At 37.8% G+C, this 16,462-nt stretch overlaps 1 protein-coding gene across 1 annotated transcript; it reads right to left on the bottom strand.

Moving 5' to 3' along the window:
- Positions 1-5,477: 5,477 nt before the first annotated feature.
- Positions 5,478-15,266, bottom strand: LOC126834843 (uncharacterized). Its single transcript, XM_050567038.1, has 2 exons — positions 14,143-15,266; positions 5,478-7,250 (listed from the first exon to the last, which is right to left on the bottom strand). The coding sequence occupies exons 1-2, from the start codon at positions 15,165-15,167 to the stop codon at positions 6,041-6,043; spliced, it is 2,235 nt and encodes a 744-aa protein (XP_050422995.1). The 5' UTR covers positions 15,168-15,266; the 3' UTR covers positions 5,478-6,040.
- Positions 15,267-16,462: the final 1,196 nt, after the last annotated feature.

Here is a 16,462-nt window from a genome sequence, read left to right as displayed (position 1 = left end):
ATTATTGTTATATTTGTCAGCATATTTTAATAATACATACGTCGGAATTACGTGTAGTGCGCGCGCGTAATCTTCTCTAACCTATTTTACACAAAAAAAAAAAGTGTAAACGTTAATCCAATACTAATTACCGCGGTTTCCTGTTTAATCGCCGTCAGGTTAGTTGGGAATAATTACTCTTATTAGCGCCGTGAGCGAGTTTACACGGGTTAACGTCCCCGGTACGTTCGCTTGAAACCTAACTCGACAAGCAAATGTTTGTATCTTGTTCAATAGGGACTTTTAATTATTGCTGCGAGCTGCGTGTAACTAACTTTTAATGGCGGCTTACAATTTTCAACATTCTTGTATTATGTTAATGTACTAAACGAGCAAGCGAATTGTATCAGCCGCCGAAAATCAATTAACGCTGCCACAACAGTCATAATTGTTTCCGAAGGGTTAAACTAATCTATTAAGCCTCCTAGATGATAAAAATTAAATCATTATTTCAACCGTTAACTAAGTGAATTAAACACAGGTGTGTTAAAGAAGTACAAGATTTGGCGGTCGCCCGTGGGCACTGGACGTGTGTCTAATCTTATTATACATACGATTAATCTGATACAGTGTTTACTTGGCATCTTAATTTGATCAAGTCATCGGTACACATACTTTAGCGCGTTTAACAACCGATTATTTTATTCGTAATAATTAATAAAAAAAAAAACAATTTACTATCGCCTCTAGCTCTTGGCCGGCTAGTACTAGTGTAGTGTTATTTGGTACCGCATTAAAGTACAGCTTTTCTGGACAGTGGTAAACAATCTTAACTGTAGGTATTAGTGCCTAAGGCCAGATTCAAATATCTGGTTACCGGTCAGTCTAGTTTTTTTTTTCACCATCGTTTATTGTTGTTGTCGTTGCGTAGGTATGTATGGATTGCAACACTTATGCCGCCACGCATAATGAATTAATTAGAGCGACGGTGTATGTAAGATTGCACCGGCCGTGTGCGTTGCCCGAGACGATAATAACATAAGACGGTATCGGGTGAAGGACCTGACGGAGATGCGGTCTTGTGTGGCTACTGGCTAGCATACTATTATCACGTGGGCATCCTTTGACGGCCAGCTAAAAATAGCTTACACTGGTCAAAACCGTCTTATAATTACACTTATGCTGGAGTATAATAACAGAGTAATTATAAGAAAAAGAAAAAAAATGAATTCTAACGAAAAAAACCATAAAAATATGTTCGACATTTCGTTACTTTTGATCTCCTTGTGAAATATAACATATTATTTTTAAGCTTTTAAGCATCACCGTGTCGCTTTCGAATATAATATTATATTTTGCAACCAATATAATGGTATTATTTTTATTAAACGACCGCGTGTGTAATTTAGGTTGTCGGCAAATCACATTGGTCGTTGCACATAACATAGTACAAACGTTGAAAAATGATTTCAAAGCATTTCTTTTTTTTTTTTTGCCCCCAGTAAGTGTACTTGTTTATTTTATTTCAGATCTATCGGATGCGCCGTATGGACCCATTTAGTATAATGTGCGGCAATCGTTTGACACGATTAAAACAAGTAAATGGTAATAAAACAAAAAAAAATACTCTCTTATAGCTAGTGACATCGGTGACAAAATATGTGCAATTTTCTTCAAGACTCTTCTGCCGGGTTGCATAAACGTTCAAAGTGAACCAATAGATGTGTTTAAGGGTTCTTTAAACATAATTTAATTGGTCCATTAAATGTAATATTATTCAATCCTTTATGCAACCCAACGCCAGTAGTATTATTATTACATTAAAACCTAAAAATTCAGGTAGTAAAAACAACAAACTAGAATGATGCGAAAACCGGTGTAGTATAAATAAGTAACGATAACTATTTAGCATTACCATGCGCGTGCGAGTGTGTGTGTTTTTCAATTTCATTTTACTCGACTTTATATAATATTTTTGTTGGCTATTTGTTATGTACGGCCTGATCAAGATTTATACACATGCCTATTATATAGTGTCGAGACCGGTAGCTATAGTATTATAAACTGATTATAGAACGATAAATAAACAGCGTTGTCCATTCCGTGGAGTCTTGAAGATCCTCCCCCCCCCCTGTTATACTTAGTTGAATATCTCAAGATGTACAACGCGGCCTTCGAACGAAAACAAAAGTCGTTCGCAAGGCCCAAATGGTCTCTTTAAACGAGCTTTCCCAAGGATAACAGCTGATCATTCGAAACCGCGACTATATATGGATTTGAGTTAACGTACGTATCAAAACACGATACAAGCAAATAAGAAGACGAGATAACAATGTGAGTATAGGAGAGTGCCACACCGAAGACACGGGACTATAAAGCCAATAAGTATACCGCGGTCGGTGCACGATTTCGGAATGCGTTTTGGAATTTGGTAAGATTGCAATGTCACTGTGTGTGTCAAGTGCGTTTAAAATAATTATATAAATACACCAATTTTCTGACATGCCTATGTATGCGTGTTACTGAAATCTGTGAACACCTAAGAAACGGCCTGGAGGCGAGGCCGCCCTACTCGCAGTCCGGTCTTCGTTGCGAATCATTTTTTGAATTTCAAAATTTCTCAAAGATCACACGAGTGATTGTAATTATCAAATATCGACTGCGTGTAAAACTAGGTCAGATTTTCCCCCACAAAAAAAAAAAAAAAATGAACAATGAACACATAAAATAATTTTTAAACAAAAATTTTCATTGTTTTATAATTAATTATTTTTTGTTACAGTCGTACGCCGTTAATTAATTAGTTTGCGTTAATTATTTTGGAAAATGTTTTAAGAAAAAAATTTCATAATCTTATAAGGTATGAGACACTGTTATCTCGTTAATGCTGGTCGTATACCGTCTTATGATTGTGATGGTTTTTTACAAGTGCAGCACAACAAGCGCAACAAATATATAGCAGTCGATTAATTAGTCACGGTACGTTATTATCAACATAGAGTAACACAATGTATAATAATGTATTTTGTAATTTAACGAAAAAAAAAAAAAAAAACTATTAAATATTATTCCATATAGTTAGGTTATGATTATAGTTAGTTTATGTTTATCACGGGGGCCACTCAATGTCACACTGGGTTCAATTATTAATCTCGTATAATGTGATTTAAATTTTTTTTGTCGAGTAAATATAATATATTATATTGTATTAATTTCCCGAGACGTTTATATTGTAGTAAATGATAACAATTATTATTATTCCAGACTTGTGCAAAAAAAAAAAAAAAAAACAGGAAAAACTGCAACATTGTTGTTAGATAACAATAAAAAGGCATGCCCATAATTTCCAAGCTCGAATTGCTGCGGTAAAAAAAAAGTAAATGTCGCTTCCCGGTTTTCGAGTGCAATTACACGTGGATTTATAATTTTAGATTGTAATTATTATTATTATTTTTAAAACACTGTCGGTGACGTTTTTATTGTTGTTTACGAGCACCGCTTCGAATTAATTTCACCGCAAATGCTTTTTGAACACATTTAACGGGCCGTCGCTAGTTAACTAGTCTAGTAAGTTGATTTATATATGATACTATCCACTTGTAAAAGAGCACACGGCAATGGCGTGCTAAAAGCAGATTTAAGTGGCCTTATGCGATAATATATTATAAAAATCATCACAGAGTAAAGGCGGATAGTTTTATTTTTTCTTACAATCTCTCTTGGTGAAATGCAGCTATGATTCTCGGTTATGATAAACGGGCCCCCGCGCACAAAGGAGTTTTAATAAGTATTGAAAACTGGTCAACGACCAGATTCTATAAAACCGAATATAAAGTATAAAATAGTAGTTGACAAGAGTTATGGTTGAAATTTGACAAACATTAACCTACTAAATAACTAACCTTCAAGTTTGTCTTTAAGTGGCTGTATGACATTTATGAATATTATATTTATTATTCTAGACTTGTTTTTTTTTTTTTAAATAATTAGGTATATTAAACGATAGATAAATTTAAAACATAGCATGTTATATCACTTATATGTCAGCTAATAAATCTCTAATAATAAGCCTAAATTTCAGTAAAGTTTCGCGTGTATTTGTTTTGACCAAAGTAATATAACTGATCGGTCGAACTAGTTTATGATTTAAAAGCGAAAGGGTTTCATTTGATAATCAATGTAAATCAGTAATTAACCTTAACGTGTTATAATTATATGTTTTTTTTTTTTTAGTTAAATTTTAAATAGATAAATCACATGCTACTCCGTGGGAACAGAGGTCACTTATATAAGAGTTATTATCATAAAAATCCAGCACTCCAACAGATATTTCCAACTCTAATTGGCGTGGACTAGAACGAGTACTTGTGTTTTCTATGTATATTGTACATTGTACATTCAACGCGGTCCGGCAAACCTTGGCAGAAACAGTTTTACATAACTTGTACTCGATTCCATTCAAAAGCCGGGCGCGGCTTTAACGTTGCAGTTTTCCAACCTGACTTTTTGAATTGTTAAACATTCAGAATGTGTATCTACAATAATATGCTCATTTAACCATACCTAAGATACGGTCTACGCAATACCTATGTGTTGTTTTACACTTAGAGGAATGAAACATCAAAACCCCGAACGACAATAGTCATAACATGTTTTTTTCATAACGTTTTTAACCCAATGTAGTTTACTTCATATGTGAAGGTTGTTAAGTAGTTTAGCAATACCCACAACACTGAATTACACTAATTATTAAAAGGGCCATAATATTTTTTTAATGTTTTCTTGAGTAACACCAATATAGTTTTTTTAAGCACATGCCATATGGAATGTTTTTTAGCGTTCTAACATGTGTACTAATGACTATATTATTATGAATAAAAATGTAGCCCTGACTAAAAAACATTAGTCGCCTAAGTGGGTACTTATGTGGTATTCTTTTAAAACACTACATAAATATTTTTTTAGCTTTTAAATGTCGTAATATTTCATTTCCTAATTTAACAATGATTAAAAGGTAATTAATTTGAAATGGGGTACTATTATTAGTCAGTTCGCCTAGAGCTGAATATTACAGTCTACAAACTGTGCAGCCATTAAAAAAAACATACATTTTTATGTAGAGATACTTAGTACATTTTATGGCTACTCAATAATTTGCATTATACAAATATATATGTATAAGTAAATTAATAGTTATAGGTTACTTACTTCTCAAATGCATCATCTATATTACAGAAAATACCTAGTGACATGGCTACCTATGGATGATTAAACACTTGTTATTATAAAAAACAAGTAACACACCTTTGTTTTGGTCTACACATATTATTTTCATTACAGTTTTTTTAAAAATAAATTTGTATTGTTGTTTGCATTTTTTGCACACCTTTTCAATATAATCTTACAGTCTTATAAACCGTACAATTAATAGGATTAAAAAATGAATTCGTTTTTGGCTGATATTGTACCTACTAATGATTATAGTACTAACAATTAAATTGAAAAAAAAATAAATGTATTTTATTAATGAGTACACACAACATTATCGACGTTTTACAATAACGCGCATATCATATTATAGTTTTTGTGGTTTGTACAGTTATTTACAAACAAGTTGATAGGTATTATGAATATATATATATATTTGAGCTGAAATACAATAATAAAATGATTATCAATAATAATATTATAATATTTAACGTACATTGCAATGGCCCAGAGTGTCAACTATAATAATAATTGTACGCGAACATTGGAGATCTAAAAATCATAATATAATTTGTGTTTGATTGAACAACGATGAATGACGATTACAGTAATATAATTGTACAACACTATTTAGATGTTGGGTATAGTTGAGTTTTCGAATTATTCTACTTAAAAATACGTTTGAGGCTAAATTTTGATTTTCGTTTGAAAAAGTCGAAAACGCTCGAATACCTATAATTACAGCCGTGGTAACTTGGCAAAGTAAACTATGAGTATAAATATATATATATTGTAATACTGTGTATTGGTAACCGGCAAATGGATTGAGCGTGACTAGCGTGAGCGGTTGTTTTCAGTATCCTCCACTGCTACCGTGGTAACTGCTACCGTGGTAACTGCTACTGGGGTAACTGCTACCGTGGTAACTGTTACTGTAACTGTGACTGTAGCTGGGCTCGGAGTGGTATACCGGTTCGTGGTGGTAGGTCTTGACGGCGTATGGCACTGGCACGGCGACTTTCACAGGAACTTTGACCGGGTAAGGCACGACGTGTTCAACTGGGTACGGCACGGGCTTTTCGACCGGGTACGGGATCTTCTTGATCACATGCACCGGGTACGGGCGGTCGACTGGCACTTTGACGGGGTAGTGGACGGGCTTCTCGACCGGGTACGGCACGATTTTCTCGACTGGCACGTGCACGGGGTACGGTCTGTCGACTGGCACCTTGACGGGCACCGGGATGTTCTTCTCCACGGGGTATGGCACTTCCTTGGTCACGTACACCGGGTACGGCTTCTCTACGTGCACCGGGTATGGCCTGTCGACCGGAACCTTGACGGCCACCGGCACTTCCTTGACCACTGGGTACGGTTCGGCGACTGGCACCTTCACGGGATACGGCTTCTCCACGTGCACGGTGTACGGCTGGGGCACGTCCACGGGGTACGGCCTGTCGACCGGCACGGCCACTTTGACGGGGTACGGCACGGGTCTGTTCACTTCCACCGGGTACGGCACCGACACGCCCTTGGTGATCACCTTGGTGGGCACGTGCTCGTATCCGTAACCGCTGCCGTAACCGCTGCTGTAACCGCTACCGTAACTGCTGCCGTAACCGCTGCTGTAGCCATCGCTGTAACCGCCGCCGTAGCTCGCGCCCAGTCCGTAGCCGCTCAAATCTCCGTAACCGCTGGAGCCGTAGCTGCTGGCGCCGTAACCGTAGTCGGTGTCGAACAGGCTTCTCTTGCCTTGCGTCTTGTCGTCGGCCGACTTCTTCTTGTCGCCGTCTTTGGCCGGCTGCTCGGCGGCCAGGGCGTAGGCGCACAACCCGAACGCGCACACTGCGAATATTGCCGTTTTCATGATGTGTGTTGTTGCTCGATTTACAGATTGGAACGACCGAATGAGTGCTGTCCATTGAAATCCGCCGGTTTTGTAGTGTCCGCCGACGAACCCGGTTTGTGCTCCCACCCCGCCGCCGCGCGCGCGAGACCTACTTTCTAGAGTCCATTCAGTGTCACACACACACACACACACCTGAAACGACTTTTTTACTTCTCTCCCCGTGCACAATCATAATCGGTGCGCACAATGATAATAATATAACGTTGTCGTGACGACACCGGGAAGAAACGATTACGGTTCGCTGAAAAAAAGTAAAACCCGACAAGGTCAACACGCGTCGCGCACGTTGTGGTCGTTGTTGTTATTACAACAAGATCGCCGCGGCCGCATGCATGTGTACCGTGCATATCGTGCACGGCGCCGTGCCCGACCAATACGAGTCATCGACCCGTTTGGCGGCTACCGGCCGCGGTCATTAGCTAATCGTCGCCCGAATAGAATTAATCGATCGCCGCTGTACGAATTAATTAATAATTAATTATCTCCAAATCGTAACCGGCGGGTGACTTTTACAAGAACAACGCCGTCTTCCTTTCGACCTTTATCCTCTTGGTTTCGCTCTGACAATTCAAAGTCCAAAAGTTGCTATACTTAAACCGCCCCCACCCCCCAAATATATTGTACCATTAGTTAGTAAATAATTAATCAAAAATTCGGCTGTTTGTCAATTTAATCAGAGTGATAGTTTACATTTTATCGTATTGACAGTATTTTTTTTCTCCATATGCATAAAGGGTTTTATTAAGGGTTGATAAATGATGTATGATTATTGAAATTTATTGTTTTTTTTTTTTCATTGAGTTTATGTGTTAAATCGCGCAACTACTTATACTTTGGTAAATCTGTCAACTTATTAGATTCTAAACGTTTTTTTTTTAATTATACCAGATCACGTAATCTTTTATTTCAACGACGTTCTTGCGCCTTGAACCGTCATAAGACAATAGCGTCGATATATCGTTTAGTTCCCGACGTTGGTCAACAATATAATATACATATTACCACGTGTGTAATGGTATGTCTATTGAAATACCGTGGGTATTATCGGCCATCGAGTCCAGTATATTATATTGATATAATATGCAACATGCCAAAACGGTTTTCTTTTAATTTACGACGCGGCCAGTAAGTCGCCCCAGCTAACACTTGAAATATTATATTGTGTTTGTGACCTACCTAACCGGGTTGATACGATAATTGTATATAATATAATATAATACAATAAGCGTTCCAGTCTCGAATCGTTATAATAATAATTGTCGGCGTCTTGTGTGTATATACGAGGTATATAATGATATATAAGTTTTTGCATTCCGCGTTCCGATTGAGTAACTATACCGGTGTTGGTATATGCACATGCCTAAGACAATACCTATACCTGCTATAGCCGTTGCGCGATACCGAAAATGTCACAGCCGGCAGACTCGGCTAGTCGCACGGGTCAACGACTTGGGTTAGGTACACACGCAGGGATATAGAAAATACATTGTACATATTGTCAGCAGCTCATGTTGAAACGCTTTTTTCATTTGCTAGATCTAAATTATCCGATAAAGTATTTAAAAAACGTAAATGTTCTTAAGAAGCAACCAAGAGTTTATTACTCATAAATCGTAAGACTTGATTTGTAATATTAGCTAAAATTTCACTAATTATTATAGACTATAATATAATTTATAGTATTAAAAATATTAAAAAATTAAAGCTAAATTTTTAGTACTTTTTTCTTTGCATATTTGTTTTTTAGTGCATTAAATTCACAGCTCTGCTCATAATGTAGAATAAAATAGTGCAATATTACATTACTTGATGACATAATGAGACTGTGATTTTTTTCTAAGTATATATCGACTAACTAAGTTGTTGATACAAAGAGAATTATTATTTTTCGTTTTGACTGTGTTTATTTTTTTAATATAATTTATATTCGGTATTATTTTTATAAACTTAGTACTTACATCACTATTTTCTTATATTGGTAAGCAATCGAGTGCTAATCGAGGGAAATTAATTTTTTTTATTATTCATTATGCTTTTACTTTGTATTAATGACTTACATTAAATATTAAGACTTTAATATATTTTTTAAAACTAATGCTATCTATTTTTTTTAAATCAAATACATTGCCAAGAACGAGAAGTATTACTAACATACATGTAATGTAAGTTTGCCAAGTATAAAAATGTTATATAATAAAAAAAAAAATCAATTATTATTAACCATTACAGATTGTGTATCTTGTATATTCTGTATTTAGTCGAAAAGATACTGTATTTTGCCCATCCCAGCGTACTGAGGGCGCACGGAGGCATCAATAACACAAGCTTAAATTTCAAAACGGTAGCCCGTGTGTTTTAGATTTCCCAACAGCTAAGGACCCTTTGGCCGGGATGACTAAAAAAAAAAAAAAAATTCCAGTCATCCGACGCGTTACATACCGTATAATATGACAGTACAGACCCTTATAGGCGTAGTATATAACGGTAATTGAGTTTAAACGGCCGAGGGTGTGTGTGTGTTTGAACCGCACGCCTATTTTTCGATGAGCGAGCATGTATATATATATATATATATATATACACATACAATAAGGTAGCGCTGATGGTATTTCCCGTTTCCCTGGCTTTATCGGAGTGCGACAGTCCGCCGGGGACGAGTGGCAGGTCCTCTCCGGTAATTTTTCCACCCTCCTAGTGCATATTTAAAATGATTTGCTCGTTGATTGACACACACCACACATTCTCTTTCTTTGACCCTCATCTGTCGGGCGAGAGTTATTCGATTTTAACACCGCACCCCCTATTAGGATTTTGAAAATTCCCACCGCGCGCTTTTTTTTTTTTTTTGGGGGGGAGGTTCTCCCCGCAGCAGGTCGGCGGTCACCGCGGTCGGTCATTGCCGAGGTCGAATCTAATCGCGACCGTAGTATGACTAATACCTGTTTGACGATTCTCGTCGTGCTGCGCTTTATTATAATCATACCCTTCGCACCACCCCAAAGGAGGTGCGCTAGAGTCCTTACTCGAGTGTCCCGGATGACCCTTAAGGACTCTCGCACACCTCCTCCTTCCCAAAGCAAAGCAACTGCACACCGCTTTGATATTTTGGTCGTACCGCTGTTCAATCCTTAGTAGCCTTTTGTTCCAGTTAGGTAACGTTAAGATCGCGAGAAACCGTTGCAGAAGTGAGAATAGTGTATTTCTTATAATATTATAATATGTTACTGTCTGTCCAGGAATAGAGTACAACGGCTGTTCTATCTTGACTTGAAATCGCAGGACGGATATGACAAACAAATATTGACCTTAACTGTTATATTGTTTAATGAAAAAACAAGTCTGTTTAAGAAACACTTAAAGCGTGGATGTTTATTCAGTAGGTAGTTTAAGTAATACCTATACCATCTTAATTTGTCATATTATATTGTACATTTGTCTAATAATAATTATTGTACTATTACAATTCATTGTTTAAATACATGTTATAATTATCGCAACAACGTTACAAGTGAATTGATTTGTTTTTTTACATTTATTGAACAGTACTAAAAGTCATTACAGGTAAACTTGTTTTTTTTTTTTTTAATGTAAAAATATTAAGTATTAATTAAGACAGCTTATCGATTGGAGCTACTGTGACCCTGGAACAACATTTGAATTTTATTTTAAAATCCCAAATAGTAATGCATTATTAATAATATATTTAAATCAAGTAGTTCACTCCAAGCCTTGATCTTTACGCGGTAAGCAATTATGCTAATTGTCCAAATGTCTAGTCTCAATATTATTAGATATGTTTTATTGGTGTTTGGTAATGCGCTTTAAAAAAATAAAAAAAAATAGGACGATTAGTTGCTGAAATTGCTGTCCACGTTATCCAAAGAGAAATCTTGTTTACAAATTATAACATAAATAACTTTACAGCTAATGAATTTCACAAAACGACCAAGATAACACATTATGCATTCCGTCGTTTACATCTTTTGTAAATAAATTATGATAATGATTTATACTTATATTTTTTATTTGATAGCACACTCATTTCTGTTTTTAACTGTACAAAAAATTACCTATAGTGATTTAATTTGGTATTGGCATTTATACATCTTGATCGTTTACAAGGAACAGAAAATAATTCAACCAATTTAAAACTCGAGTGTTTTCTACTTGGACTTAACGGTTTATCGACAGATTGACATATTATAGCTGGGCGTTTTTAATTTATTCCCAAGAATTTCAATCGAGAGCAACTAGTTAAAATATACATAAGTAATAAATCTTAAGTAATCAATCGGGGTTTAATTAGAATCGACGTTAAATTGAAAAGTTGTCGTCCTAGACGTTTTTGTAATTACTTCGAAATAACTTAGTCAATATAGTACACAGTTGGTTTGAAATATTTTAATAAAAATCACTCGAATCGCTTATTGCTGTTAATTACTTTTTTTTATATTCCAGAATGAAACGCACACAAATATTGTACTGCCGTAGAGCGGTCTAGTTAATTATTTTGTAAACGTTTCTAAAATTAAGTAACCGCAAAAAAGATACATTTTTTTTTTAAACAGCGATAAAAAAAATGATTTATAATTTGTGAGTGAAATATTATTGATTGAGTCACAAGTAAATCATAGCCTAACCGTTTAACTTCAAGCTGCTGCCTGTCAACCGAAGTTATTAGTTATTATCAATTATGAATTTTGAATTTTTTCAAGTTTAAATTTTTACACTCTCGCGTAGGGACACTGACCCTCCTAATAGAAATGTTTCAGCGCCAATCTGCTCGTCCCTTTTGTGCGAGTCAGAACAGTTGTTGGCGTTGCAAATTTCCTTTTAGTTTTTTCCTCCCTCATCTCTAGCACCGTCGTATCCATTACACAATAACGGCGAGTGAACCGAAGAAATGTAATCGGCTTAACGATTCAAACTACAACGAAGCGCGAAAATAGAATTGCAACCGAGATAGCGTAAAGCAGTGGGGCAAATAAAAAAAAATAAGAACTATACCATATTATACACGTATAAATTAATAAATAAAAAAAAATACCGTCGAGGGAGAACACTCGGTAGGAGAAAAAAAAGAGCAATTCCGGCTCTTTGGGGGGGGGGGGGGGTGGTGGTGAGAGGCAACTTTTTGACGTGCGGTGTCAACGTCCATTCTCTTATTGTATTTTATTAAAAAAAAACCCACCCCCCTTGCCACGCCAAAAAAGTATAAGACCTAAGTATAACATGAGCCGTTCAAAGAGCCGATTACCTGCATAAGAATAATATAAAAATATTTTACTTGCAGTCCAACTATATAATATAAGTACATATAATATGTGTAAATGCGATCCTTATTGAGGTCACATACACTGTGCTAGGCCAATATTTTTTATATGGATGGCGCGAGAAGATTATATTACACAAACAATATTATTATTGTAACGAAATAGTATTGAATAAGGTAAAATATGTATATATATATATATAAAGCAACGTACCTTGGTTGACCGCAACATTATATATATATATATACCTATTATGTAGGACAGGGTCGGTCCAAGTCGCTCTGAAAACTAATACCAGTGCATAAATATATGAATATTGTGTTTTTTTTAACAAAATAATAAAATGCGTTTTGACCGTATAAAAAAAGTGTTGAAAATAAGAGTGGGTAGACCACCACATTGAATAGGTACGATTTGCAAGTTGCAACAATCATGATTTTTTGGGTAGTCAAAAAATAGTTTAAGTCGCAATATTGTATTTTATTAGCCCGTTTGTCGAGATAATAGATTCTACGCGTTATTAGAAACTCACCTATTTTTTTTCCCCATAAATAAATAATATGGTTTTTTCCATGACCAACTCTTAAGTCTACACCTTGATATTTTCAAAGCGGATTCATCAATGACAGATTATTTTGTCTGCCGTTGCCGGATTGTGTAATTTATTTTGGACCTTATGTGTCTTTGCATCCGATTAAAAGAAAACATCTGGCGACTACGATTATTTTTATTTTAATAGACATTATAACCACTGTCGGTTATGTTAATTTTAATGATTTTGTTTATTTAAAAGTTTGTGTATGACTGTTATTGCAATACTAATTGATGTCGTTACCAAAACCGGTGTCGTTAACGTTTAATTTACACTGGTACACATGTATGGAAATTAAAATTCCTATAGGCTATACCTTCTCATGGTCGTTGGATAGAACAAGAGAAGAACATGTCGCACCGTTGTTGTATGTCAATATACTGCCAGGAAAACAGTTTTTCTCAAACGTTTTTGAAAGTATTATAGATACCTTTTTTAATATTTTTTAACTCTGATAACAACACTACCATTTTTACAAAGCTTAACACTGAAATGTATTTTTTTACCGTTTTCGTCGTTTACTTACCGAATTTATATTATTTTTTTTTTTAATAATATGTTTTCTAAATAGGAGAATACGTTTTAAAATGATTGTGTTAAGGCGTACGATTTCAGGAACGTTCTGTCGTACTTACCGCTTGTATGTAATGTTTAACCATTAACGTTGTTAGATATTATCTTAATGGTATTTTGTAAATGTTTTGTAAACACACACCAACGAATAAAGGAAATAATTATCAATTAGGAAAACTATCGCCGACAAATAGAACAAAAACGTGGTTTTACATAGTATACAAAAAAAAATATATTTAAACATACGTATAACATTGTTTGTGTAACAGTGTTGAACATTTTATCGGTTTGTATAATACAATTATTATTATAATTAAAATATGTATTTTTTGTTCAAGTACAATGAGTGTTTGGCGATATCACAAACGACCTTTTAGCGGCATTCCAAAAAGTTGCGACACAACTTTTGTACATTTGAGATCTAATATTATAACAATATATATCATTATTACGTATATAGTTGCGGTGATGAAATGAACGATGAGATATGTATAACAGTATCTTACGTGTTAAGGTTAAAAATACATATCTAGATTTTGATTGTCTAAGTTGTATGTGTGTTTGAACACAATCAAGTCATGCCGTTGCAGTTTACCGCTTCTCTTTACTTCTTCCAGGCATCGGCCGGTTCGCAATCGTTGAGCGGCTCAGCGGCTATGATTGGAGCGGGTGCGGCGGCAATGACCGGGGCTTCGTGGACGACCGGAGCTGGAATGGCCACACGTTGTTCGACCGGGTACGGGACTCCGACGTGGACCGGATAGCTGACCGGGTACGGCACGGCCTTCTCCACTGGATACGGCACGGGCTTCTCTACCGGGTACGGGACGTGCTTCTCGACGGTGACCGGGTACGGGCGGTCCACTGGGACTTGCACCGGGTAAGGCACCGGCTTCTCAACCGGGTACGGTACGCGTTTCTCCACCGGCACGTGCACGGTGTACGGCCTGTCTACCGGTACGTGCACCGGGTAAGGCACGTGTTTCTCCACGGTGTACGGCACGCGTTTCTCGACCACTACGGGGTACGGTTTGGGCACGTCCACCGGGTACGGCCTGTCGACGGGCACCTTGACCGGGTACGGGACGTTCTTGTAGACGGGGTACGGTTGCGGGACTCCCACTTTCACGGGGTACGGTACGGCTCTCTCGACGTGCACCGGGTACGGTCTGGGCACGTGCACGGGGTACGGCCTGTCCACGGCCACGGGCACGTTAACGGGGTAGGGCACGTGCTTTTCCACGGGCACCGGGTACGGTTGAGCGACCTCCTTGAGAACGGTTTTCGAGATGACTCTGCTGGGCGCTTCCAACAAGGCGCCGCCGCCGAACCCATAAGCGGCACCGGCTCCGTAACCGTAACCTCCTCCGTAGGACAGCCTGGACGACGCCAAGCCCAAGCCGTAATCACCGGCGGCATAGTCCAACGACGATCTCAGCCCTAATCCCGAACCGAAGGCCGGTCCGTATTCCGCACCGCCCAAACCGAATCCTAAGCCCAGTCCGAGGCTTCTTTTGTTGTGGGTTTTGTCCTGGCCCTTGTCTTCGGCGGCGGCGGCGGCGACTTTGTCGTCCGCGGCGAACGCGTAAGCGCAAACACCGAGCACGCACAACGCGTACAAATAGCCCTTCATGATAGTGTTTTGTGATATAAACTGGCACACACCGAAGTTGAGATTATCGAAATTAACCACAGTTGTCGTGTGAGCCAACCGACTGAATGACTGTAGATCACCAGGGACCGACGGTTTTGTAGTGTCAACCGCCCAAAATGGAAGTGGACGAGTTCTGCTCCCCGGCCCGCCCGCCGACCGGCTAGCCGTTGTGGACGACCCCGGGACCACCACCGTGAGTCCGCCGGTTCGGTTGCCGGCCGCAAGGGAGAGACGCGCGGAGAGGGAGACCTACTTTCTAGACCGGGTTTTGCACCGAGGTCTGTGTTGCGCAATGGCAAACAACAACGGTGACACATCAATAATATTATTGTCAACGACACTTGTTGTCGTTTCGACGGACCGACCGAGAAAATGATCCATGTCGATCAGTCGCGATCAATCCGGTTGGCGGTAAACGCGTTGGCACAGGCCGTCTCATCCATAGTCCTCAGTCCCTGCGGCCCATGCCGTGGTCGGCGTTCACACCGAGCGTACGCCTTTCACCGGCCGCGCGGTATCTGCTGTGGCTGTCATGTGTACAGGGCGATCCATCTGACGCAAAACGTTAACTTCCTCGGAAAATATGAATATTTTTTTAGATTATTTTCTTCCTATACGTCTTGTAGTTACAAGTGGACGGTCTCGGTGTAAGTCAAGTTATAAGATTTTTCAGTAGACAAACAGTCGATTACAGATGACTTACGCGGCTTAAGTCATGCCCAATTTCACAAGACGTTTTTAAGTATATTATATTGTCCCTAGAAAATGGGTGTCCTACACCAGAAGGATTGTATTATGGCTGTCAAATAATTGCATGGGGGTGGTTTTTGATTGTTTTGTGATTTTTTTTCTCAATTGCTTTTCCTTTGATAACAAACATGTAATATAGCGTTCAAACACACAGCGGCGCTATCCCACACGTAAGACCGGTTAGGTTAGGAATTTAGGATCGGTTAAGTGTTGTGGACGCAATAATATTGTCACCGATCGATGGTCATTGGATTTACTTTTTTTTTGCCCAACTTTAAAACGAAACACAGTTGGCGTCCGATAGTAGTTAACCTCCGCGTAGTCCACATAGATGTAACGATTTTGCAAACGGCCCGTTTGGTGTGTACAATAATTATTTATACATTACTTTATATTATCCGACAATGACAAGTGTACACACGGTTTCGAAACGTTTATGATAATTTTTTGTTTATTTATATATTTTTTTCAACTCCGGCTAAACGTTTTTTAAATTGTAGATCCGGTTGAATAGGTTATGTATT

The sequence above is a fragment of the Adelges cooleyi genome, unplaced genomic scaffold, assembly GCF_023614345.1.
Source record: "Adelges cooleyi isolate 19-005CV unplaced genomic scaffold, UGA_ACOO_1.1 ACOO_flye_CR_arks_rails_tigmint_CR_PRNA_21, whole genome shotgun sequence".
NCBI classification, from domain to species: domain Eukaryota; kingdom Metazoa; phylum Arthropoda; class Insecta; order Hemiptera; family Adelgidae; genus Adelges; species Adelges cooleyi.
Note: the sequence above shows the minus strand (reverse complement) of the source record. Positions and strands in the feature narration are given on the sequence as shown.

Bases quoted from the DNA above. Each gene is read 5' to 3' on its own strand.
- LOC126834843 (XM_050567038.1), bottom strand. From the start codon at position 15,167: ATGAAGGGCTATTTGTACGCGTTGTGCGTGCTCGGTGTTTGCGCTTAC. The intron at 7,251-14,142 runs GTAAAGAGAAGC...GTGCACGGGGAG, and splicing joins CCGGCCGATGCCTGGAAGAA to AGAAGTAAAAAAGTCGTTTC.